A 22,928-nucleotide genomic window follows, 5' to 3' on the forward strand; every position below is an offset into this window, starting at 1 on the left:
CACACACATTGTGTGTTAATATATACTATTAACCCCCCAGCCTGTCAGCACAATACACTCCAGAGATTCCTTTTCTGATGATGCCATTTAATGGCTGTAGTAACGTTGTGCACACACAGTGGCAGAATATCAACGTGATAAATGAGCATTTCTCCAGCAATGCATTGCCATGGGTTCTTTTGTTGGTGTAAATATTTAGCAAGCTGCACTTTATCATTCCCCATCCAACACACACACTCATTATGGATGTGTACTAACTGGGATTGTAAACATGTCTGTCCAGGATAGCTGCTAAACGGAGGTTGATTTGACTATACTGAACAGTTTCAATGTGCGTTTCATTATCAATAGAATGTGTGTGTTAAATCGAGAGAACTCTGTAAAATAGAAGTTAATAATCATTTGCAGATAGATTGTTTCATGTAGATTTTCCCCTAAAATAAAATCCCAATGAAACACACATTATAAGAGGAGACCATATAAAATACAGTCTCTGTGTGCACCTGTAAAGCAAGGTGTTGTGAAGCTGTCTGTGTGATCAAACTCTGCTGGACTGGGCACCTGGATCCCATTAGCAAGAACAGGCTCCTGACCTATGCTTTTCCTACACTTTCAGCAAGATGTCCTCTAAGGATCCAGTCATTTGAGTCCAGGTGTTAAGAGTACTAGGCCAGCAACAGAGTTTCCACTGCAGATCCTTGGAAACTGCACTCCCTCCAAATAACACACAAAGAGACCTCTATCGTTTGCATTTACAGCTCTGTAGCAAGATACAAACAGCAAAAATAAGTCCCAGATTGCTTACATGACTGATATGTTCAGGTACCTACAATATAACAACACATGGCACACACAGTCTGAGATGACTTACCTCTATCTATTACATTTGCATCATTGTAAATATATATTGGAAGAAGTTTAGATTTTTTTTAGTGTGATGAAAGTGTTAAAATTGTTTATTCATTTGTGCAGAATTGAATTAAAGATTGCAGTGAAATTTAACTACAATTAATTAAATCTTAATAACCAGTGTTAAAATGTCAGTGTGCAGAAGCATCATCTGAAATGTAGTTTTAAGGCTTGTTGTACAAGCCATCTGAAATGCTCATTGTTGAGGGACATCTCTATATAATAATAATTAAAAAAAAAAAAAACAACAACTCATATATTTTATTACCTTCTAATCTAAACATGTACATCCTATGTGTCTGCATGTCCATAATCCATGAACGCTGTGCATAAAAAAATACAAATCATTTGGGGTATATTCACTAAGCACACTTTAGTTAATTGGAAATTGAATAGCAAAAGTTAGGCCAAAATAGCAGAGTTGGAAAAATTCACCAACTAAGCTGCAGTCAGAGCGAGGATATTTTAGTCTTTTTTTTGTTTGTTTGTTTTTTGCAATTCTGTTTTCAGTTCCTTGCAGGTTGAGGTTTACTAAGTAAATCCATTAACCCTGTTTAATTCTACAAAGAGGTCTATAAGGTCTACACACTACAAACAATATTTCCACCCACCCAGAAATTGAATATAAGATTTATTTTTTACACAAACCTGGTAATGTGAAGAAACATTTTTTAAGTCCCAGAGTTTGGCAATAGGAACACTTTATATTAGCCCTGAAAAGTTAAATTTTTCATCAGACAAGAAGGACACCTAAATTGCACCAACAAAGGTAAAGGAGGACCGTTGACCAATTAGAGGTTCTCTGATCTCACACTATATCATGGATGGCACTGAAAGGTTTCTACTACGTTTCGGCTGTTTTGAGTACTAGTTCATGACCATTTTAAACATCAGCATTTACATATTTTTCTTTTAACTTTTTTTTTTTTACTCAAACTCAACTAAAATATCTAAAACAAGTTAAATTTTTTTACCTGTCTAGGCCTCGGGGGTAGAAATGAATGTCAAATAAGAAATAAAAAATTAATGGAAGATCCCAGCCCAAATTATGGGCTTATTGACCTCTCAATAACCCGGGTGCCTTGGCAAGAAGGCTCAACCAACATTTACTAACTTTACGGCTTGTAGGTATAGACTTTCTACACTTTACCATTTTCTGAGCTGCTTTGAGATCCTGTGGCTAATTATAGACAGAAGAGACAGGAAAGCGATATGAATGGGGCTATTCTGAAGGAGCGAGGCCACGGGTATAGAGGAGCCTTTTGTCATAAGCTTCTAGACTGCACTGTGCCTCTATACTCTAGCCAAGCTTAAACCTCTGGGCTTACAGATCTTCGGCACAAGCATAATCTAAAAAAGGGCTTTTATGTGAGTAAGGCCTTATACTGAATAAGTGCAAAAAAGAAACATTCAATCAAATAATATATTCTACAAACTATTTGGCTACATAGCTGGTTAACCATTTCAGTAGAGTTTTAACCGTTTCAGGGAGAGGGATTCTAGAAAAACTACAGGGATCTTAATCATGGGAGTAAATATATTATATAAAAAAATAAACAGTGTAATGGAACTGGATTGATTTTCTTTTCTTATCTGTAAGGTTACGAGGAAAACAAACACATAAACTTGGTGAAATGATTGCACGCATTAGCATTTTGTAGAAATGCAATTTAATAAGAAAGAAGAGATATATGAAAGAAGTAGAAAATGGCAAGCTCCAATTGCGTTTCCACGCTTAATAATAATTACACAAAGATCTTACCATATATCTGTGAAAAACAGTAGCAAAATAAAGTAAAATATATGAATGAAGAACCCCATACAAGGTATAAAATAAAGACAAAAAACAAACCCCAATCAAACATCAAGATGTGTTGCAGTACCAGTAATGTGTATGATTAAATAGAGGGACAGTTAATACAGAATATATTGTACTACTAAAATGAGATTCAGCAAGAGGTGGATTATCCAAGGGGTTGCACCAGGCCTTTATTTTTATTCTTCATACTCAGGCGTTGGGATTGGTCTCCATTAAATGGATGTCCGCTTCCACCATCTCCTTCACAAGTTCCTGAAATAAAATTAATTTTCTTTTAATCTATCTTTATGTTGCATATTCACAATTAAATTGAGAAGGGATAGTAACTGTTGTGTGTCCATATATGTATATAGTTACCCTGCCATCAGATTGCAATACTCAGCAAACACAAACATGGAAGAAGTTGTAAATAAGTGTCAGTTTGGGTAGAAGATGTGCACACGTGACTAAGACAGAACACTGTCCATAAATGTCCATGTGGGAAAATATGGTCTTTGTGGCCATACCATAATACACGTGTTGTATATGAATGCAAGTTTCAAGCTCTAAAAATCCGTTCTTTTCAGGACTATAGTTCTTCTGGTAGAACATGGTCCAAAACAAAGAAGAGCCTAACAATAATTTTACAAGTCATAGTGTAATAGGTTCAAATTGACTGTATTGTGTTATGAAGGGGAGGGGGTATCTAAAATATATGAACTACAGTTTTTAATGTATGCGTGTGTGTGTGTATATATATATATATATATATATATATATATATATATTTATTATTATACAAAATCCAGCACACTCACTCATTCACTACACAGCAATTTCAAGTCTCACAGAATGTAAAAATCCTTTTTTTTTTTTTTTAAACACCTAGGCAAAAATAATGGGGGGTTAGTTACAGTATAGGTCAGCCTGCCACAATGTCAAAGTACCCTCATTCTTGGCAGGTCCTACTCTAGCAACCTAATGCCTGCTCATAGGTGTGTGTATGTGTATGTATATATATATATATATATATATATATATAAATTCTAAAGTGTGAATTGTGAGACTTTTTACATTGCTATGTTTTACAGTTTTAAACATGTTTCTGTATATTAAAGAAAAAAATGTCCATAAGGTTTAGAATGTTTCTGTTTCACAATGCCTTACATTACATTTCCATATGCACAGGAAGCTACAGGGCATGCGATTAGTTTCATTTCACATAATCAACTGTTCCAAATATGCTTCAGTTATGAAAAACTGCACCTACATCAAATGATACTCTGCATTGCCATCCTAACTTCTGCTTGGCTTTGCTGCAGTCACCTTGGAGGAATTCCTAATGAAAGAAACAAAAAGCACAATGTAAAGCTGCACTATGTGATACAGAATTTTGACATCTCAATAAGTAAATACATAAACACAAACCCTCACATGCAATCCAAGTAGTAGTTCTCAATAATTAATGGTTTATTACGTTTTTAACGTTTCTGTTATCAGTGTTAAAGCGTCAAGATCTAGTCAACTGGATACATATTATAATGGAAGTACCCCACTATCTTATACATAAACTTATCATTAATCAGAGGTGGTACTAGCACTTTAAGCTGTTGATGAGGACAATTTGAATTTAGTAATTTAGAGCGACACTATAGACACCCAGACCGCCTCAGCTCATTGAAGTTATTGTGAAACTGCAATAATTAATTTGCAGGGTTAACTCCACCTCTACTGGCTGTCCACCAGACAGTCACTAGAGGCATTTCCGGGTCCTCAGCAGACTTCAGGTCACTTGACTTTATCAAAAGGTGTAACAGACATATTCTAATCGGAATATATATTTGTATTTTTCATGTGTTTGTTTACAATTTCAGTTATAGCTTCTTGGACTTCCGTAAAACAGGTGTTCATTATTTATTAAATGATTAAAAAGTTATACTTTTGTCCTAAGGGAAAAGGCTGTTGGCATATCCAGAAGACAAGATTTAAGATAATACATGGGTACATAAAATACTTATAGCTATTTATTTAACTAGGTTAGTTATTTAAAAGAAGAATGGAGTATGGTATTGAGACAGACCATTTTACAATCATATGTGTAACAGTATAAATACGCGCTCCTGTGAGTTGTATTTTTGTGTAGCTTATTGAAACGCACAGCTACAATTAACATTACTTTGAAAAGAGTAACATCATGGTAGGATAGAGAGATCTCAGTCTAAAAGAGGGACTCTACCTCCAAAGAGGAATACTTCAGAAGCATTGCTAAATGAAAACCACCATAGCTCATTTCTGGAAATCAACACCTAATGTACACAGGAGATGCCATAGTGTAAAGCTATATATAATGAGTTTCTGGAAAGGTTAACTAGAATCTGTTATGTTAAATTACATCTAAGGACAATCACAGCAGATTCCTAATGGTATACCAGTGATATGTGTAGTAATGGCTCCCAGTGGTGTCATCACAAGGAATAACAATGCGGAATCTGGAATTCATTTAGTTGTCGGAATCAAGCTATAAGTAGTCCGGTTTAGGACTAGTTCAGCCCTGAATATCACAAGGCTGCAAAGTGTTACAGTGCACACTCAAAAAAAATAAACTACGAAGAAAAAAAAATTTAAGAGTGACGAGTATATTTCCAGCACAAACTAAAATAAAAATAAAAAATAAAATATGTACTGTACCTAAAAAAAAACAAACAAAAAAACATGAATATTAGTGTCTGGTAGAACTGATATAAAACTTGAGTTCAGTTGCCAAGCTTTTTTTTTTTTTTTTAACAAAATGATTAAGTAGAGAGTTTATTCACCAGGCTAATCCGTGTTTCCAGAATGAAAAGCACCCTGAGGGGCTCTTAATAACTCCAATTTGTCCTAAACAATGAAATCAAGCAAGGCCTTGAAGCAACAAAAAGTCTCTGCAAGGCATCACCACTGAGACAATGTACATATTAGGGTGAAAGGTAATGTAAGGGCTAGGCTCCTGCATCTGATTACTCCACAACCTCTAGCATCTCTAACCACAAAGCCGTGTGTGCCATAGCTTCGAACCTAAACACACACATACCACTCAGTCTACTTTAAATTACTTTGGTTACAGTTCATGGTCTCCATTTATCTGAACAACAGACAGATAAATCTGTGCAGATTTCAATTTCTCCTGTGACCAAACCACACTCTGTAAAAACAGCAGAGGCGCACCAGAAATTTAACTGTGCAGCGGTCATGTTACTGCACGGAATGGTTCAAATTATTGTCTTGTTTTGTTTAAAACAGAAGTAAATCACAAAGCAAACACAACAACAAATGATATATTTCACTCTAAATGAAAACACATGCACAGGGGTAAGATGCCCGAAATGGTTAAAGATACAGATTTTCATAATGGTAAAAAGGCTGAATTGTTTTTCGAACATGATTGTGAATAACTAACCTGTTAACTGCTGAATTGGCAAGTAGGGCTCAATTTATAATGTGCAACACTGAGCAATGCTCTACATCTTAATTTAGAAGCAACACCCACTGAGACCATTTTGTTAGATTCTATAAATACATTTCCTGATCAAGATACAAACCCACACAAATAGGTGTAAACGCAAACCATAAACTCTGTGCACTTCTTACTACTGACCGTTATGTATTTTCAGCACCCATAACATTTAAACCTCTGATCATTTTAGGACTGGTAAGCACCCAATTAATACCAACTGGCATCTGTATGTAATTTCAGTGGCATAGCTTGTTCTAAATTACATTAAAGGACTACCAAAATAAAAAGCACCTAAATTGCACCTGTCATGACTAACATGACTTGGCGTTACTTTAAAGAGATTTTAATTTCATCTATACATTACACTAGCCAAGTTGACAGCAAATGTATAGATATCACAATAAATAGATTAAATAAATTAATTTAAAAAACCCAACAAATAAAAAACATACACACACACACACACACACATATATATATATATATATATATATATGTATGTATATGTGTATATATATATGTGTGTGTGTGTGTGTGTTTTATTTGCAGGGTTAATAGATATATAGGATCCCGGTGACTGCAACAGGGGGAGGGGTAACCATTTAGAAAGACACTAAGGGAACACTATAGTGTTAGCAATACAAAACTGTCCATCTCTGACCCCCGCCCCAGTCATGAAATTATTTAAAAACCTTTCTTTCACTTGCCTGATTCAGTGGTGTTTTATATTGCAGGGTTAAACACACTGCACCCAGAGCACTTCAATGAGAGTAAGTGGCTGGGTGCCTATAAAGTCCCCTAAGAAAAAAAACACTTAATCTTAATGCAGTGAATTTCATGCAAACATAATGAAAAATATTGCCATTTTTGAGAAACAGCAACATTTATGTTTCTATGAAACCACGCCTCTATCGGACAGACAGCTACAGGAGACTCTTCCTCGATCAAAAGTCTTCATGTTCAACAATATCCCGCACAACATAATGGTGCTGAAAGGTACTTTATGCACTGGCCTAAAAGTGAGTTTTATAACAATTTTAGGTATATCCCCTTTGAATTTTCACCTTGCTTCTCCTTCAACCAATATGGAGAGGGATACTCAACACGTAAGATACCTCAGAATGCAATCTATTGGATGCTTACTGCACGGGTTATTCAGTCAAAGACCATATATCCTTATACCTACGGGCAGGTGATTCTGATTCCCATTTTGTGCGGGCAAGTCCCATTCTTCTCCAGTGGCTATTGAAACCCACTCCTTAATGGAGAAGCTGCAGGACAAATCCTAGATTCAACCGGCAGACCATTCTTTGACCCGAGGTTAATCCATCACCCCCATTCCACCAAATATGTTCCACCTAGCCATATTGCAGAGTTCTTACAATACTGGCTTAATTGCCCGCTGGACAAGGAAGAGAAATTGAGGGTCGAATGCCCATGTCCTATGGTCCTTTACAAGGTCGCCTGCACGCTGTAATTCAACCCCATGTTGGTGACCTTCCTCAACAGAGCTGGTTGAGACACTTGTAAAGGATTAGAACAGGGCTTGGAGTCTGTGCAGGGAAACGTTATTACACATCTCTGGGCCTATACAGCAGATTTCTATATAGAAATCAGAATTAACAAAGGTTGATAATTCTTGTGTGTAAAGGCATGCAGTGGACTTATTTATTATTAAGAGAATAGTTTGGGAATTACTTCTTTGTCTATTCCAGACAGTGAGGCTAATGAGGGAAACTAACAGATATCATACACTTTCATTTGGCAGAAGCCATAAGCTGCTGAAGCTGTGTTCTCGCTTTCAATATGGATTATTGTAAACCCATTCCTTGGTGCTATGAGGCAATGATGGCGCCTTAATAGAGAGGCCAATAGCATGCCTTCCACTCATGGGCAGCTGGTTCTGCTGTCAAATGGCAGATCAATGCGAGGTCCCTGAAATTCCTTTTTAAAGGAGATTAGGCATGTGCAAATCCTACAAAAATAGGCCAAATTTCAAATCTGTCCAATTCTTTTTACATGCCTAGTTGCTTTGCAGTACCGAAGCCTAATTCAGAAATAAAGATTTTTTAATTATTATTATTTTGGCACACACATAGGCAATAACTGAAATGTTTAAACATACTATTTAAAAATGTTTTTAGCCTATCCCATCCAAGAAAGAAAAATCTTAGTGGTCCCTAATTACTACAAATACATTTTTCCCCCACATAAAAACTAGTGGGGTGCTGCACCATGTGACCCAAGAATGATCCTCCACTGGTGACTCTGACGAGGATTACAAATACATGATATATAACTATACAGAACCTTATTCAACTACTGCCAAGATATGATTGCAACCTCCATAAAATTAACTTGGGCTCTTCATACATCATCCTGATTGTATCACACTATAAATTGTTACATTAACAAAAAAAAGATACCTTACAAGGGAAAACATAATCAGAATATTTTAGTTTATGTAATTGCTGCCAGTAAAGATGTAGAATTAAATGGACAGAATTCTAGTTTTTTTTTTTTTGTGCTCTGCCTAGGTAAGCAGCTTAAAAATTAGGTAAAAACTTTTTGTTAGTAAATAAAAAATATTGTGTTAGACACTGTACTGTTAACCAGTTACTAAGTGCCATCCTTAAGCACCAAAATGTAACTTTGTCTCAAGTTCCAATGCGATTTATATCCCCTCTGGGCACGAGGTGTTGTCACAGGAATGTCTGCCACAACTCCATTGTGATCCTCTGCATCAAAACTCTTCCCCAAAGCATCAACCATGGTAGATCAAACGTCATGACTGCATTATAACAGCAAAAGAGGGTCCCTAGGGCACAAAGTAGACTTTCAGTCGGTAAGAGCAGTATGCACATGCCAATTGTATGTGGGCATTAGACATAATTTTTACATTCTGGCATTTTAAGCAAGCTTGAAAGTACACTATAATCACCAGAAAAACGGCAGCTTAAAGTATGTGGTCTATAGCCTCTCCCTGCAGACTTTTTAGTGTAAGCACTGCCTTTTTCAGAGAAGAGGCAGTGTTTACATTACTGACTAGGAACACCTATAGTGGCAGTCATTTGTACGGCCATTAGAGGTGCTTCCTGGGTCAGTGTTGTCACATAGAAATGCATTGATGTATTGATAGGGGGCCAGGGCCTACATTTTGCTATTTGAACTATAGTGCCAGGAATACATGTTTGTATTCCTGACATTATAGTGTTCCTTCAAGTAATAGAAATGCAGTCATGTTCTTTACCAATGCCCCTAATCAATGTATTTAACATTTTTTATTAACCAGTTTTGTCACACCTACTGATTGACAAAAATTGTATTTCTGCTCTTAAGCTAATTTTTAGAATCTGGATAAAACAAAGGACAAGATAAAATACACAATATTATTTAAAAAATGTAACCCTTTAAATATGTTTGTAAAGAATGGTAAAAAAAAAAAAGAAAAGAGGAACATGAATATAAATGAACAGAATTGTATATATTTGTTTTTGTGGTGAAAGTAACCTCGCCACTTGTACTTGGAGAGGCCTGCTTGCCAGCCTCCTGCCCACAGACTATGGGCCCTGCAGGGAAACTTGTAAAAGACCACCGAACTTGACCGACTGTTAGCACTGATTTCCCTGGAACTGTTTTGGGTATAGGACCATGTGCACGGTCGGTCAAAACTATGACTTCCAGGAAGTTCCTGAACCCCTGAACCGATCTGAGTGATTTTTGGGTATGTTGTTCACCCAGATTGGGGCTATCAGGGGATGTTTTATGGGGTTTTATATGTTCTTAAGGTACTTTTTGGGGTTTCATAAAATTTTATGTTTTTCTGTGCTTGGAGATAATTGGGTTAGATTAGTACAGTTCCTGCTTCAATTATCTCCCAAGCACGGATGAGGGATTTTATTGTTTGTGTATGGGACTGTCTCACTGTTTGACTCTGTTTTTATTGGTTTATTCACTTTGTGTCCCTGTGCCCAACAAGGTCCACCTAGGTGTCACCATTGTTGGGAATCTTGCATAAAAGGCCAGTGTGCCTCCATTAAAACTTCTGTTCCTGCTTACCCTCAACATAGAGTCTCATTTCATGTGTGGGGCAAACGGCTGTATCTATCCTGGGGATTGCTATATCACTATACTCCCCAGGAATTATAATCACTAGCTCTTATAAGAGCTGTTCCTGCTACGCTCTCTGGGAACAGGAGAGGTCTGCCCACTGGAAGCTGGATCCTGGTCTTGGGCCCAGGGTGTGTGAAGGACGGCGAGACCCCGGCGCAGCTGCATCACTGGAAGTGGGGTCTGCAGTGCTTATGGTGTCTGGTGGAGTGCTGGAATTCCTCAGTGAGCACTAGGAGCATCGATTGGGGGAGGCACTCGGTTAGAGTGCCAGGCGGTCCGTCACAGTTTGTATTCCTGGACAGCAGTCTATCAACAAAAGTGCTGCTTTATCATAGATTTATGTGCTAACCATCCATCCTATGTTTCAAATAAACTTCATGCTATTTTTATATAAGAAACATTGTTATGAATGTGTGAAAAAGCATAGATTGAATACTTTTCACATAATTAGCAATTTCATGTATCCCAAACAAATCCATTTGATCTGGGGGAGTAAAAAAAAAAAACCCAAGGCAAAACATGTATATTCTTTATAAACAAATGCTCAAAAATAGTTATGAGTTGAAAACTTATGGAATAAATGTAACAAAATAAAAATTTGCATCACATAAGAGAGTGTACACTGAAGAAAATCTTTCCAGTCATACACAGACGCATATTGTGTGAATCAAACTACTTTAAAAAAAAAAAAATACAAAAACCCCCCCACTTTTTAAAACCTTCGAGAAAAATGTAAAGTATTTTAAAGTAAATACACCACTTCCTGAGCCCTACTTCAGGGTGTGAGAGCTGCATTCATTTGACTGTTTAGGTGAAAGATATGGTCTGAAAGTGTATTTGGTCTAATTCAATTATTGTAATTGAGATTTTGAAACCATTATAGCTGGATACAAAAAAAAAAGGAAAAGGCCACCGTTAAAAGGTTCAGTATGGATAGTAAATCTGAGTTGGGAAAGAAAGAAACACAGCATTGTGTATAACAATCTCACTACTAAAATTGCTTTTTTTGCCTTTAAGACTTTCTAATCCTCTTTTACCATCTAAAGCTATTACAGCAGCTATTGCTAACAGTAACACTACAGATGTCTGAGAACAACATTTTCCAAAATGCTAAGACAACCTGTAGGCTGAAACAGGAGTGTGGGTAGTTGGCTAACATCTGCAGCGCCAAGATTAGCCTTTATTGCCTCAGCAATTATAAACCAGTCTGTTCAAGCTCTTCACCTTGAATCATTCGGTGCAAAATGTATTGACAGTAAATGTAGGGAAAACCTGACATAGTCCACATTTTGTGAGTTGATAGCAAACGAAACCCACCCTTCCATTTTACTCACATTCTCTCCTCCTTTTCTTCTCTTTCTTTCCCCACCAATTTTTAGATCTAAATATCTGAGTCATATGAGAAAACATTAGCCATTGTACTTTGCCATTCCTTTTACACTAGTGAAATATCTTGCTTATATTTAAACACAACTAGTTAGTTAGGATTCAACATTTTTTTCAAAGCATTGCACAGTCCTCTAACCCTGCAGCAGTGGTATAGCAAATTCAAATCCTAGAACACTGCACTCATTACATCCCTGAAGATACTAGCTCATCCAACACTTCACATTAGATGAATTATGCCGTTTTTAAAGCTACTCATAAAGAGGAAAGCTGGGACATGATGGCTCCATCACACATTGCTATAAAACTTAATCAATTGATGGTTGACAACTAAAAGTACTAGTAGACTGTTCCATTTCTTTTACATATTGTGGACTCTGTGGACTTTGGGGCCAAGTGGATGGCATCTCTTGCATAGTTACATAGCTGAAAAGAGACTTGCGTCCATCAAGTTCAGTCTTCCTCACATGTTTTTGCTGTTGATCCAAAAAGAAGGCAAAAAACCCAGTCTGAAGCACTTCCAATTTTGCAACAAACTAGGGAGCAATTCCTTCTTGACCCCAAAATAGCAGCCAGATGTCTCCTTGGATCAAGCAGCTATTACCCCACTAATTAGAAATTATATCCCTGTATGTTATGTTTGTGCAAGTGCTTATCCAATTGCAGTTTAAACATCTGCATGGACTCTGATAAAACCACCTCTTCAGGCAGAGAATTCCATATCCTTATTGCTCTTACTGTAAAAAAATACTTTTCTTTGCCTTAGATGAAATCTCCTTTCTTCCAGCCTAAATGCGTCACCACGTGTCCTATGTATAGCCCTGTTTATGAATAGATTTCCAGATAATGGTTTGTACTGGCCCCGAATATATTTGTATAATGTTATCATATCTCCTCTGAGGCGCCGTTTTTCCAAACTAAAGAGATTTCAATTTTTTAACCTTTCTTCTTAAATAAAATGCTCCATTCCTTTTTTCATGTTTGTAGCTCGTCTCTGCACTTTTTCTAGTGCCATGATATCCTTCTCTAGAACAGGTGCCCAGCATATTCATGGTGTGTTCTTATCAGCGTTTTATAAAGAGGTAAAATTATATTTTCATCCTGAGAATTTATGCCTCTATTTATACATGACAAAACCTTACTGGCCTTAGCAACTGCAGATTGACATTGCATATTGCTGCCTAATTTGTTGTTTATAACAATTCCCAAATCCTTCTCGTGTGTGGTTATCCCTAATTCACTACCATTTAGGGTGTAAGTTGCTTGTGCATTCTTGACCCCGAAGTGCATAACTTTTCATTGCTCTACATTAAATTTCATCTGCCATTTTAGTGCCCAGTCCCCCAATCTATCCAAATCCCTCTGCAGCAAAGCAATATCCTGCTCACATTTTATAACTTTACAAAGTTTTGTGTCATCTGCAAACACTGAAACATGGCTTTCAATGTCTATTTCAAGATCATTTATAAATATGTTTAATAGAAGCGGTCCCAAAATAGAACCCTGAGGGAGACCACTTACCACTTTGGTCCAGCCTGAAAATTTACCATTAATGACAATTCGTTGTAATCTATCCTTAGGCCAGTGTTCTACCCAATTTCTTTAAGTTTGAAGACTAACGATTGTTAGGAACGGTATCAAATGCCTTGGCAAAATCCAAGTAGATCACATTCACTGCAACACCCTGATCTATACTTCTACTTACTTCTTCGTAGAATGCAATTAGGTTAGTTTGACATGACCTATGTTTTATAAAACCATGTTGATTATTGCTGCTAATAAAGTCTTCCCAATGAATTACTGAATATTATCCCTTAATAGCCCTTCAAATATTTTCCAAGCCACAGAAGTTAAGCTCACAGGTCTATAATTTCCAGGCAAGGATTTTGAACCCTTTTTAAACAAAAGAATCTTGAAAGATTAAATACAGAGGTTCACTTATTTTCTCACTTAGCTCCTTAAGTACTCGTGGGTGAATACCATCAGTCCCCAGAGCTTTAATTTTCTTTAACTGCTGAAGCACCTTGTCTCGAATCATCCAATCACAAGTTATCTGCATGTTTTCTTGCAGCAATCATTTGCATATATCTTGCCATAGGATCCTCATTAAAATATGCTGAAGAAAATTACTTATTTAAAATTTCCTCCTTTTCCTGGTCTTCATTAACTAACAGACCCATCTCTGTTTTCAGTGTACCTACACTTTCATTTTTTGTACACTCCCCTCTGTTTAAATAATGTTAATGGTCATGTTTTCTGCCTCCTTAAAGGGATACTCTAAATTCCTACAGAACTTTAACTTACTGTAATGCTGTATGTATAAAGAGTAACTATCTAAAGTGTAGATTTCAATAGAAATTGGAATTTTTATAAATTAACCTGGTTACACCCCCCCCCCCCCTTAGCTGTCAATCAGAAAACAGGTCCTGTTACTTCCTGGTTTGGTTAGCTCAGTGGAGCTAAACTCAAGAGGCAGCAACTGTCCAGATCGCCTGCCTTGCAAAAGCTTATCATCAAGCTACATAGGGAAGTCTCTGATTGGAAAACCTAGGTGAAAGTCTAGGTGAGCAAAGGCAGCAGATAAAATAAGTACAGATTTTACAAGCTGTTTTAGACATACCCCAATGAAAATCATGCATTATTAAATCCATGCATGTTTTCATTTTGGGAATATCCATTAAATAGTGACTTTTTTAAAATTATTTTTTTTTTGGAGGAGGGAAACCAGTGGAGCGTCCTTGTAATATTCTAGTGCAATTATATTACTTCACTTATATTTCTATTGTTCTTAACAAAATTTGAAATTCATGTGTCCTTACATCTCCATCATGCAGCACAGATTGCATCTTGCTTATTGGAGCCCCAGCGGTGGTGGACCTAAACAAGACTACTTTTATGAAATACAGTGTTCTACCAATAATGTATGATGTGTGGTTGTGCATTTATTGACATTCTTCTGGTTCTCTCTATCATATATAAATTTAAAATTATGTGATGTTTTTAATTTGACAATAAAACTTCTTAAAAAGAAAAAAAAATCATATGGAAAAATAAGTAGCCAGGGAAAAATTTCATCTGCTTTTACTACCCTACCTTTAAACAGTTTGCACATTGCTCAGTGTCAGTAAACATTTGCTAACTTCGTCCCACCTCTGTGTCTTGATATGCAGAAAGTAAAAAATGCCTTCTTACGATTTTAATATCCAACAATTCATAGAACCAATTAAGCGATCACATAATTCCCAAACAGTGGCAGAACTAATGTAGAGAAAACCCTGGTGCAGGAAATCTTTTTTTGTGTCCACCTTACCTACTGCAAGGGTGGCCAAAAGGTAGATCACTATCTGTCATACAACTTCCATGAAGCTATGTCAACTGGAGATCTACGATTTGCCCATCCTTTCAGGGTTGTATTTCTTTTTTTTTTTATAAATTCTTTATTTTTGTAATGCATGAAGGTTTAACAATGTGTATGTGGTACCCCGACGGCATTCCACACACTTTTCATTTATGACATTGGGGTACATAGGTAAACTTGCATATATATTTTTTTTTTTCCATTATGAGAGGTCAGCTTTATGGTCAATAGCTTAGAGGGGTGTTCAGCGCTTGAGACAAGGGAGAGTTAAGTAACGTCATGTAGTTATGCATCAAGACTGTCAAACAATATTGTCAGACAGTGGCAAACAATGGGTCCCTGAGACCTGTTAAGATTTGTAACTGAGCATTTTAAAGTGGTGTGAGAATTACCAAGGTGAATAAGTGAGGTACAAGATGTTGGCATAACATACTGGGAGTAGACTGATAAATATACGGAACTGGCAGGCTATACATGTTATCTAGTGGATGCATAGTTAAACAATATTACAGGTTCAAAAATATGTTATGTGTGCAGCACTATGCCACGTTGCTTGCGCTGTGAAATGATTAAAACCAAAAGTGATATTTAAGTAATAAGGCTACACTTGCGTGTGTCTAATGTGGGACATGGTCTTGCTATTAAGTCCCTTGAGGTTACACTGATACGAGTCCCTCTTTGGCCGGGTCCGGTTTGCAATGATTATTTCCCTCAGTGCAGTGCCTTGTGACCTGTTCGGTCTCCCGGTCCTGGAACTCGGCTCCTTGTTGGTTCACCTGATGTCTCGTTGGTGGAGAGTTATATCCTGCTTCAAATGCCCGTGGCTCTCCCCGTGGATGCGGTAGGTAATCGGGAGTGGGTGGGGACAGTTGGTACCTTGGTGCCCGCGGGGGGTCCTCTCTGAGGCCTCAGGTGCCCGGAGCGGGCCCTTGCTTAGGTTCTGCAGGCTCTTTCGTGGGGTCGGTCTGTACAGGTAAGGTGCACGCTTTTTAGACGCCATTTTTGTTGAGAGCGTTTGCCGCCATTTTACACTCTGTTCAGGATCTCGTCCGCAGTAAGGTGGGAATTCTTTGCCATAGGTTCACCACTGTTGCATGGGTCTTGAGGCTTGGGCCGGGATAACCCCCACCGGCCCCAGGGGGGGAGACAGGGCCTGCTCCATGACCCTGAGGGGGTCCGGCGTGATTCAGTCGGGCGGGATAGCGGGGCAGCGGCCGTCTACCCCGCTCACCGCCTAAGTAGGCCTCATCCTGTGCGGACGACTTGAGTCTTTCTGGGGGACTAAAACACGGAGTGCAAGCCTCTCCCCAGGTCCAGTGCCCCCTCATGTATCGGACCGCGTTCTCTGGTCGTTACAAAGGTACCCGTTTAACTTTTACTTAGTAAAATTTCGCTCAATTGCAGGAGCTGTGGTTTTTTGCGGCCGTTCTGCATGGCGGGCAGGCCCCGCCCCCCAGGGTTGTATTTCTAAACAGTGTATGTGCATTTGAAAGTAGTCATGTTTTTGTATGGAGTAAATGGGTGCATGTAGGAGTGTATTTGTACGTACTGTTTGTCACAAACGCACCCTACATCAAGAGTGTGCGTGATGTAGTTGTGGTGGTCAAAAGGGTTAAAGTTCACTATTTGTCTGCACTAGCCCGGAAATAATGATAAAAATCCCTCTTAACACCACCCATACTTAACCATAATACTAATAATATTACTATTTTAACACTGTCACCACCAAGACAATTTATAAATGGGGTGCCTTGGTCCCCCAGGTAACTTGATAATAAAAACCCACCAGATACAACTTAGCACAATACCTATGCAATTGCAAAACACTCATTAGTCTCTTCGGGTAACGTGATTCTTTACCAGACAAAGGCAGAACTTAATAAAGGAATATTTACTATGACAAAAAATAGTCACAGTGCATACGAAAATATAGATGACAATCAAATTAGTTACACCAACAACAGATAAAAACAAAAGAGATAAAATAACAGAAGTCCTAATCAAGTACTCAGGTTTTCAAAGTAAAATTTCCGCCATGGGGTTCTCTGGTAAGGTAGATTCAGACTCACTCAGAATTAGATTCTGGCCCCCAAGCAAGTACAAACACATTTCAGAATCATTAGATATATACCCTGTTAATTACGCCTGGCCTAGAGGTGGAGATAAGGCGGACCTATGAAACAATAAGTGACCACCCCCTTGTGTTCCAGACCAGCATCAATCCAAATGGAAACATTTAGTTTTATCTCCTCTTATGTACTTGCCACAGAAATAAGAATTGCATCTATGAATTTACCAGTTTTCAATCCCATAGATATGTCACACTCCTTACTTGTGACCCAATATAGCGGACATCACAATCCCTTCCCCTATGGTTAAGTTACGCAAATCATGTTTGGACTTGATTAGAAGATTGTGCTTTTCCCATTCTAAATATAATAAAAATGCATATTAAAGAAATTAACTCATCAATTAAGAGGCAGAGGCCATATAAGTGACAGGAACTCACTTCCTCCCAACATCGGCCATATTACAGGGGCATAGTCGTGCTGTTAAAGGGCCACAACACCCAATCGGGCACCTATTCATAAATAACATTGGGTGTCCCGTGCACTTAGGGATACCTTGCATGCAGGCCCTGGTGCTATTGCACCAGCTGCACCGGCAGTAGTTCTGCCGCTGATCCCAAGTGTACCTGTTTAGGAGAAACAGTCCATATTCTAGGGGCACCTATGCCAACTAAATGTAAATGAGAGGACGATATCTCTTGGGACACTTATGCTCAGCAGAGTCAAACTAAATACAAATAAAAGATCATTGATTTACAATCTATATGAACTAAAAACAATGAGCAGTGCAACATAAACTCATTCAAGAGATCCCCATGGATGCGGGACTGCCTCGAGGCTGGAACAAATGGGCGAACTGCATATAATGTCACTTTAATTATAATTTTCATAGAGCAGTTATGATATGCATTGTTAGCATATACATCAAAGCACTATCACTTAATTTGTTTAGGTTTGACACTGCAATTTTTTCATTATCGTAATTTTGCATTATATACATTCACAATTCTCTAACAGATGATTAAAATACACTTTAGTTTATTTAGCACTAGCACTATTTCATTTGTCTCCCACGTTAAAATAAGTGTAGGACCAACCAATACTGGGGTACTGTGAAGTAATGGTGGGCTTAACAAAATATAGCCATATGGAGGAACTGAATAGCCATATTTGTTTGCTGAGATAGGTGATTTTAAGTAGTCTCATGTTCTATTTTTCTGTGTGCACTGTTATTAATCTGTATTATGTATAGGTTTTGGTCATTACAGCAGCACCATTCCTGCAAAATGCATGCTCCGGGTGTAGCCCCAGTTCCTTTTTGCCTTTGCAAGGGTGTGTCAAGTTGTGTGCGTATCTCAGTGTGTATATGAACTTGTGTGTATGTTTCAGTGTGTTAATATGTGTATATATGTGTAAGTCTGTATATATGTAGCGGTGTATGTGTATACATCCAAGCAATCAAACACCAACACAACATGCAAACACACTCCCGCAATCTAACACAAATATTAAATACACACACACTCCTTCACTCAAACACCAATACTACACACAAACATGTATCCACATTTAAAAGCTAACACTACAAGCAAACACACTCCTGCAATCAAGTGCAAACATTAAATAAAAACACTAAAATTGTACACAAACAACCCTTTATTTAAACTCCAACACTACACACAAAAGTAAACTGCATTTAAAAGTCAACACTATACAAATATAACCCTGTATTCAAACACAAACAGTACACCACTGCATTCCAATGGCAACAGTACATACAAATACACCCCTACATGCACAAATATACTCTATACAAAAACATGCTTACATTCAAATGCACAAACCCTACTCACAAATACAACCCTGAAAGGATGGGCATGTGGTAGAACCCCATCTGGCATAGCATTGTTGGAGTTGTACGACAGATCGGGCTCTATCTTTTGGCCAGTCTTGCAGTAGAAGGGGGCAGGGGGAGGGGGCAAGAGACGTTCTTGCACCAGACACCTCTCTACATTAGTTCTATCACTAAATTCACTGCTTGATTCACTATTTATAGAATAAACCCCACTGTTTGTAGTTGAATACATTTGTGAATAAGAGGAATGCTGACTAATAGCAAGAGCATCAAGTAACAAATGACACCCTTTTAAGGATTCTGGACATCTTTAGTTTTGAAATATGTCAAGTAATAGGAGCATATACCATTAGTACACGATATGCAGACTCAGGCAGATTACACTATCAACGATCAGACTTGTCACCCAAACAATCAAGAAAATATTGGAGGTGATTTTTTGAACTTTCCTTTCTACCCAAAGACAAGTTTAGACATCGTTAAACATGATTTTTTGTCCTGCCTTCACTGTGACATAAAAAAGGCAGTTGGATCACAGCTGGAATTGAGAGAGTGAAATCCCTTTCAACATCTCGATCTAATTATGTCATCAATGTTACTCCCCTCCTGTTTAGATTTAAGTGTTTTATGTCAAATTAAGATGTTGGTGGCCGCTGTACAAGTACCACATATCTAGAGTATTACCACCATTTCAAATGTATTCATTCCATCTGCCAAAAAAATTTAGATAATTATCAACCTTTTTTGGTCGATTTTTTAGATTGAATTATGGATGGATTTAATGCTATACATAATTCAAGCTGCCAAACTTGATAAATGGGTTGGCTGACCATAATAAATAATAAACCTTTAATCTATCTCAGTGAAAAGAAAAAAAAAGAAAATACATATCTATTTTAAAAATATCAATGAACAAACGTCACTGGATGCCAACCAAAACTCTTGACACAACCACCTAAACAGTATTTCACATACAGCATTTAAATGCAGCTTTAGGAATTTAAACCTTCTTAAAGTTAAGGATCAAGGCTTTTTTGAGATGCAACAAGTTTGTGACCAAGGCACAAGGCCATGCGTTCATTCTTCCACTATTTCCCACCTTCTGTTTAAGTGCACCAATACTTATTATACAGTTAGGTCTGAAAATATTGGGACACTGACACAAGTTTTGTTATTTTGGTTGTTTACCAAAATAAATTCAAGTTACAGTTAAATAATGAATATGGGCTTAAAGTGGTCTCTTCCTTAATTATTAAAGTGGCCTATTCCTTAATTATGTCTTCATCAGTTAAGCAGGGAAAAGGTCTGAAGTTGATTCCAAGTGTGGCATTTTCATTTGGAAGCTTTCCCTGTGAACAAACAACATGTGGTCAAAGGAGCTCTCAATGCACGCGGAAAAGGCCATCCTTAGGCTGCAAAAACAAACAAACAAAAAAATCCATCAGAGGGATAGCAGGAACATTAGGAGTGGCCTAATCCACACTTTGGTACATTCGGAGAAAAAAAGAACACACTGGTGAGCTCTGAAACACAAAAAGGCCTCGACGTTCACGGAAAACAACAGTGGTGGATGATCGTAGGATTCTTTTGATGGTAAAGAAAAACCCCTTCACACTATCCAGCCCAGGAGACAGATATCACTATCAAAAACCATAAAGTTAACAAGCGCAAACACAAAGGGTTCACTACAAGGTGCAAACTATTCACAATTTACCCTTGGGCTTAAGCTTCTGGTCTTTCTACCATCACAGTACTGCCAAAAAAAAATCAGTGACCCTTTAATAGGATCATCAAAAGTTTAGCCACTGCAACACCTCAAAAGATTGGAAAATGCATTTCTAGCCAGTACTCAAAAATATTTCTAAGTTAGTGTCACTAACAGCTCCCTGTCATAATGGCATGTACAAGCAATCTTAACTAAAAATTCCTTGTTAATTAATTCTACCAATTAAAGGATGAACAAGCACTGTAAGTAATATATACTGGAGCAAAGTTGATAACACAATAAAAACTCATGCACAGAGTGCGTAAAATGTTTTAGAGGTGCCTTTAAGAAAGACAAACGGATTACAATATCCATATAGAACATATTGAAGATAATTAAACACCTGTCATCTATTAGGATAATCAATGCATTTGGCTGTATGTAACCTGAAAACTGTGATGCTTTTTGAAAACCCCTCAAATGTGCAATTTTGTTGTAGATAAAGCGGCACCGAAGAATCTGTATAATCTTTATGGAATACTCATTTTGACTTTGTTGTAATTTCACTGAAATTCCAACTCAGTCAAGAGATATACTGAGACAAAGTAGGAACTAGTATATATCTTACACCTGATACTTCTAGACACTGGGCGGAGCTACCACTGTCTAGAATGTCAATCAGCAATGGCTGTAGGGAATTGGCTCTCTCTATGGAGGAACCTGTGGTCTTGCGGGATCCTCCATAGACGTTAAATCTGTGCTCTCTCACATGCGCTGAAGAGGACCCACCAGAGGAAGTTGACGGCACCCGTGAGGAACAGGTTCAGGTAAGTAAATCTCACCTGTGCCTGTCCCGCCGGCCATTGGGCCCCAAGAAGGTGACATTGCCGATTTAACTTTGCATTATCATTATTATGCATGACATTGCAAATTAACAATGAAACCACAGTTCATGTTCAGTTTTAAAATAATAATGTTTTCTGACTTTGGCATCGTCACCAGCAGAAAAAATTTTTTTTACTTAATTTGGATTGAGAATGCTTTTATACCGATTAATTGATACCGACTGAAAGTCCGTCAACAATATCACTGTTACCAACACTGGATTATAATTTAGGCCAGTGTATGAAAAAACAAAAATTAACATGTGGTGGCATATACAATCAGTGCTATCCCCATATAGTTGTATTAACAGAACAACAGCGCATTTCATCTTCAGCGAATGTGATAACTAATATTATTGTTCTAACATAGCAATATGTTTTAATAACTATGCATTTTCTTCTCACTTCAGGACACAGAAAAAAAGAGGGTCACACAGACTCCGTACACAAATATGCCATAACGTTTAATCAATTGTGCAACAGAAAGAAAAGTTTTCTAATGGTTTCTAAAGCGTAAAAAAAAACCAACTGAATGGTGGGGGCGGGAGGGAGGAAAAGAAAATTTGGATTTGTTTCCATATGCCTTTTTTTATTCATAGATACTGAATATAGAATAAAATGGCACAAAGTTAAGACAAACAGTGGATGAAAACAAGGCCAACTCTTGCTCCTTCCTTGCATTCCTAGAAAACTAGAGCGGTGGAACAGCCGAGGTATCGAGGGAACGAAAGAATGTTTGGGGATTTAGCTTTTATTGTAAACTAGTGGTAAATACAGCTAGAATCACATTTACATGCAAAAGGAAGCAGCTCGAACTGCTCATATTTACACAAAATGTCTTGCTGATCTTGGTTTGAAAAAGAATGAAAGAAAAAAAAAAAGAGAGAAAAACAGACAGGCATTTCCGTTTCCAGAGAAGTTTGAAAATTACGCTTAACTTATCAGTGAAAGCATATCTCCAATTTCATCGTGCACAGGCACGGAAAGCCAAATGCACACTCTGGAAAAAGTGATAATGGAGAGCTGTGACAACACGTACATTGTGCCCTCTTTCTCAGTTTTAGAGTTTTGAGTATCAGCACAAATTAAAGCAGAAACCAGTCCTGTGTTTTAATGACAGGGGGTGATAGGAGACAAGAAGAAAACAGCAAGCTGTCTGGTCTGCTCAGGAAGTTAGGAATCAGTGGCATTGTCCGTCAGCAGGGGCCAAGAGAATTCCGTCAGTGTTCAAACAATGCTTCAGCTCAACCTCAGGGAAATTGAGTCAGTCAGCACTGAGTCTGACAAGCATACAGACACTGGAGATAAAACTGCAAATGGAGAATAACAGAGGGAGCTGCCCCCTGCACTGTGTGCTT

At 37.7% G+C, this 22,928-nt stretch overlaps 1 protein-coding gene across 1 annotated transcript in view; it reads right to left on the reverse strand.

The window, feature by feature from the left end:
- Window positions 1-1,888: 1,888 nt before the first annotated feature.
- The window catches only part of GMDS (GDP-mannose 4,6-dehydratase), a 752,713-nt gene continuing 731,673 nt past the window's right edge, over window positions 1,889-22,928 (reverse strand). The window contains exons 10-11 of the mRNA XM_063451788.1: window positions 3,978-4,046; window positions 1,889-2,980 (exon numbers count right to left, since the gene is read on the reverse strand). Of these exons, the coding sequence (XP_063307858.1) occupies window positions 2,918-2,980; window positions 3,978-4,046 (132 nt within the window). The 3' untranslated portion in view covers window positions 1,889-2,917. The remainder of the gene's footprint in view (window positions 2,981-3,977; window positions 4,047-22,928) is intronic.

This window comes from Pelobates fuscus, chromosome 4, assembly GCF_036172605.1.
Source record: "Pelobates fuscus isolate aPelFus1 chromosome 4, aPelFus1.pri, whole genome shotgun sequence".
Classification (NCBI taxonomy): Eukaryota; Metazoa; Chordata; class Amphibia; order Anura; family Pelobatidae; genus Pelobates; species Pelobates fuscus.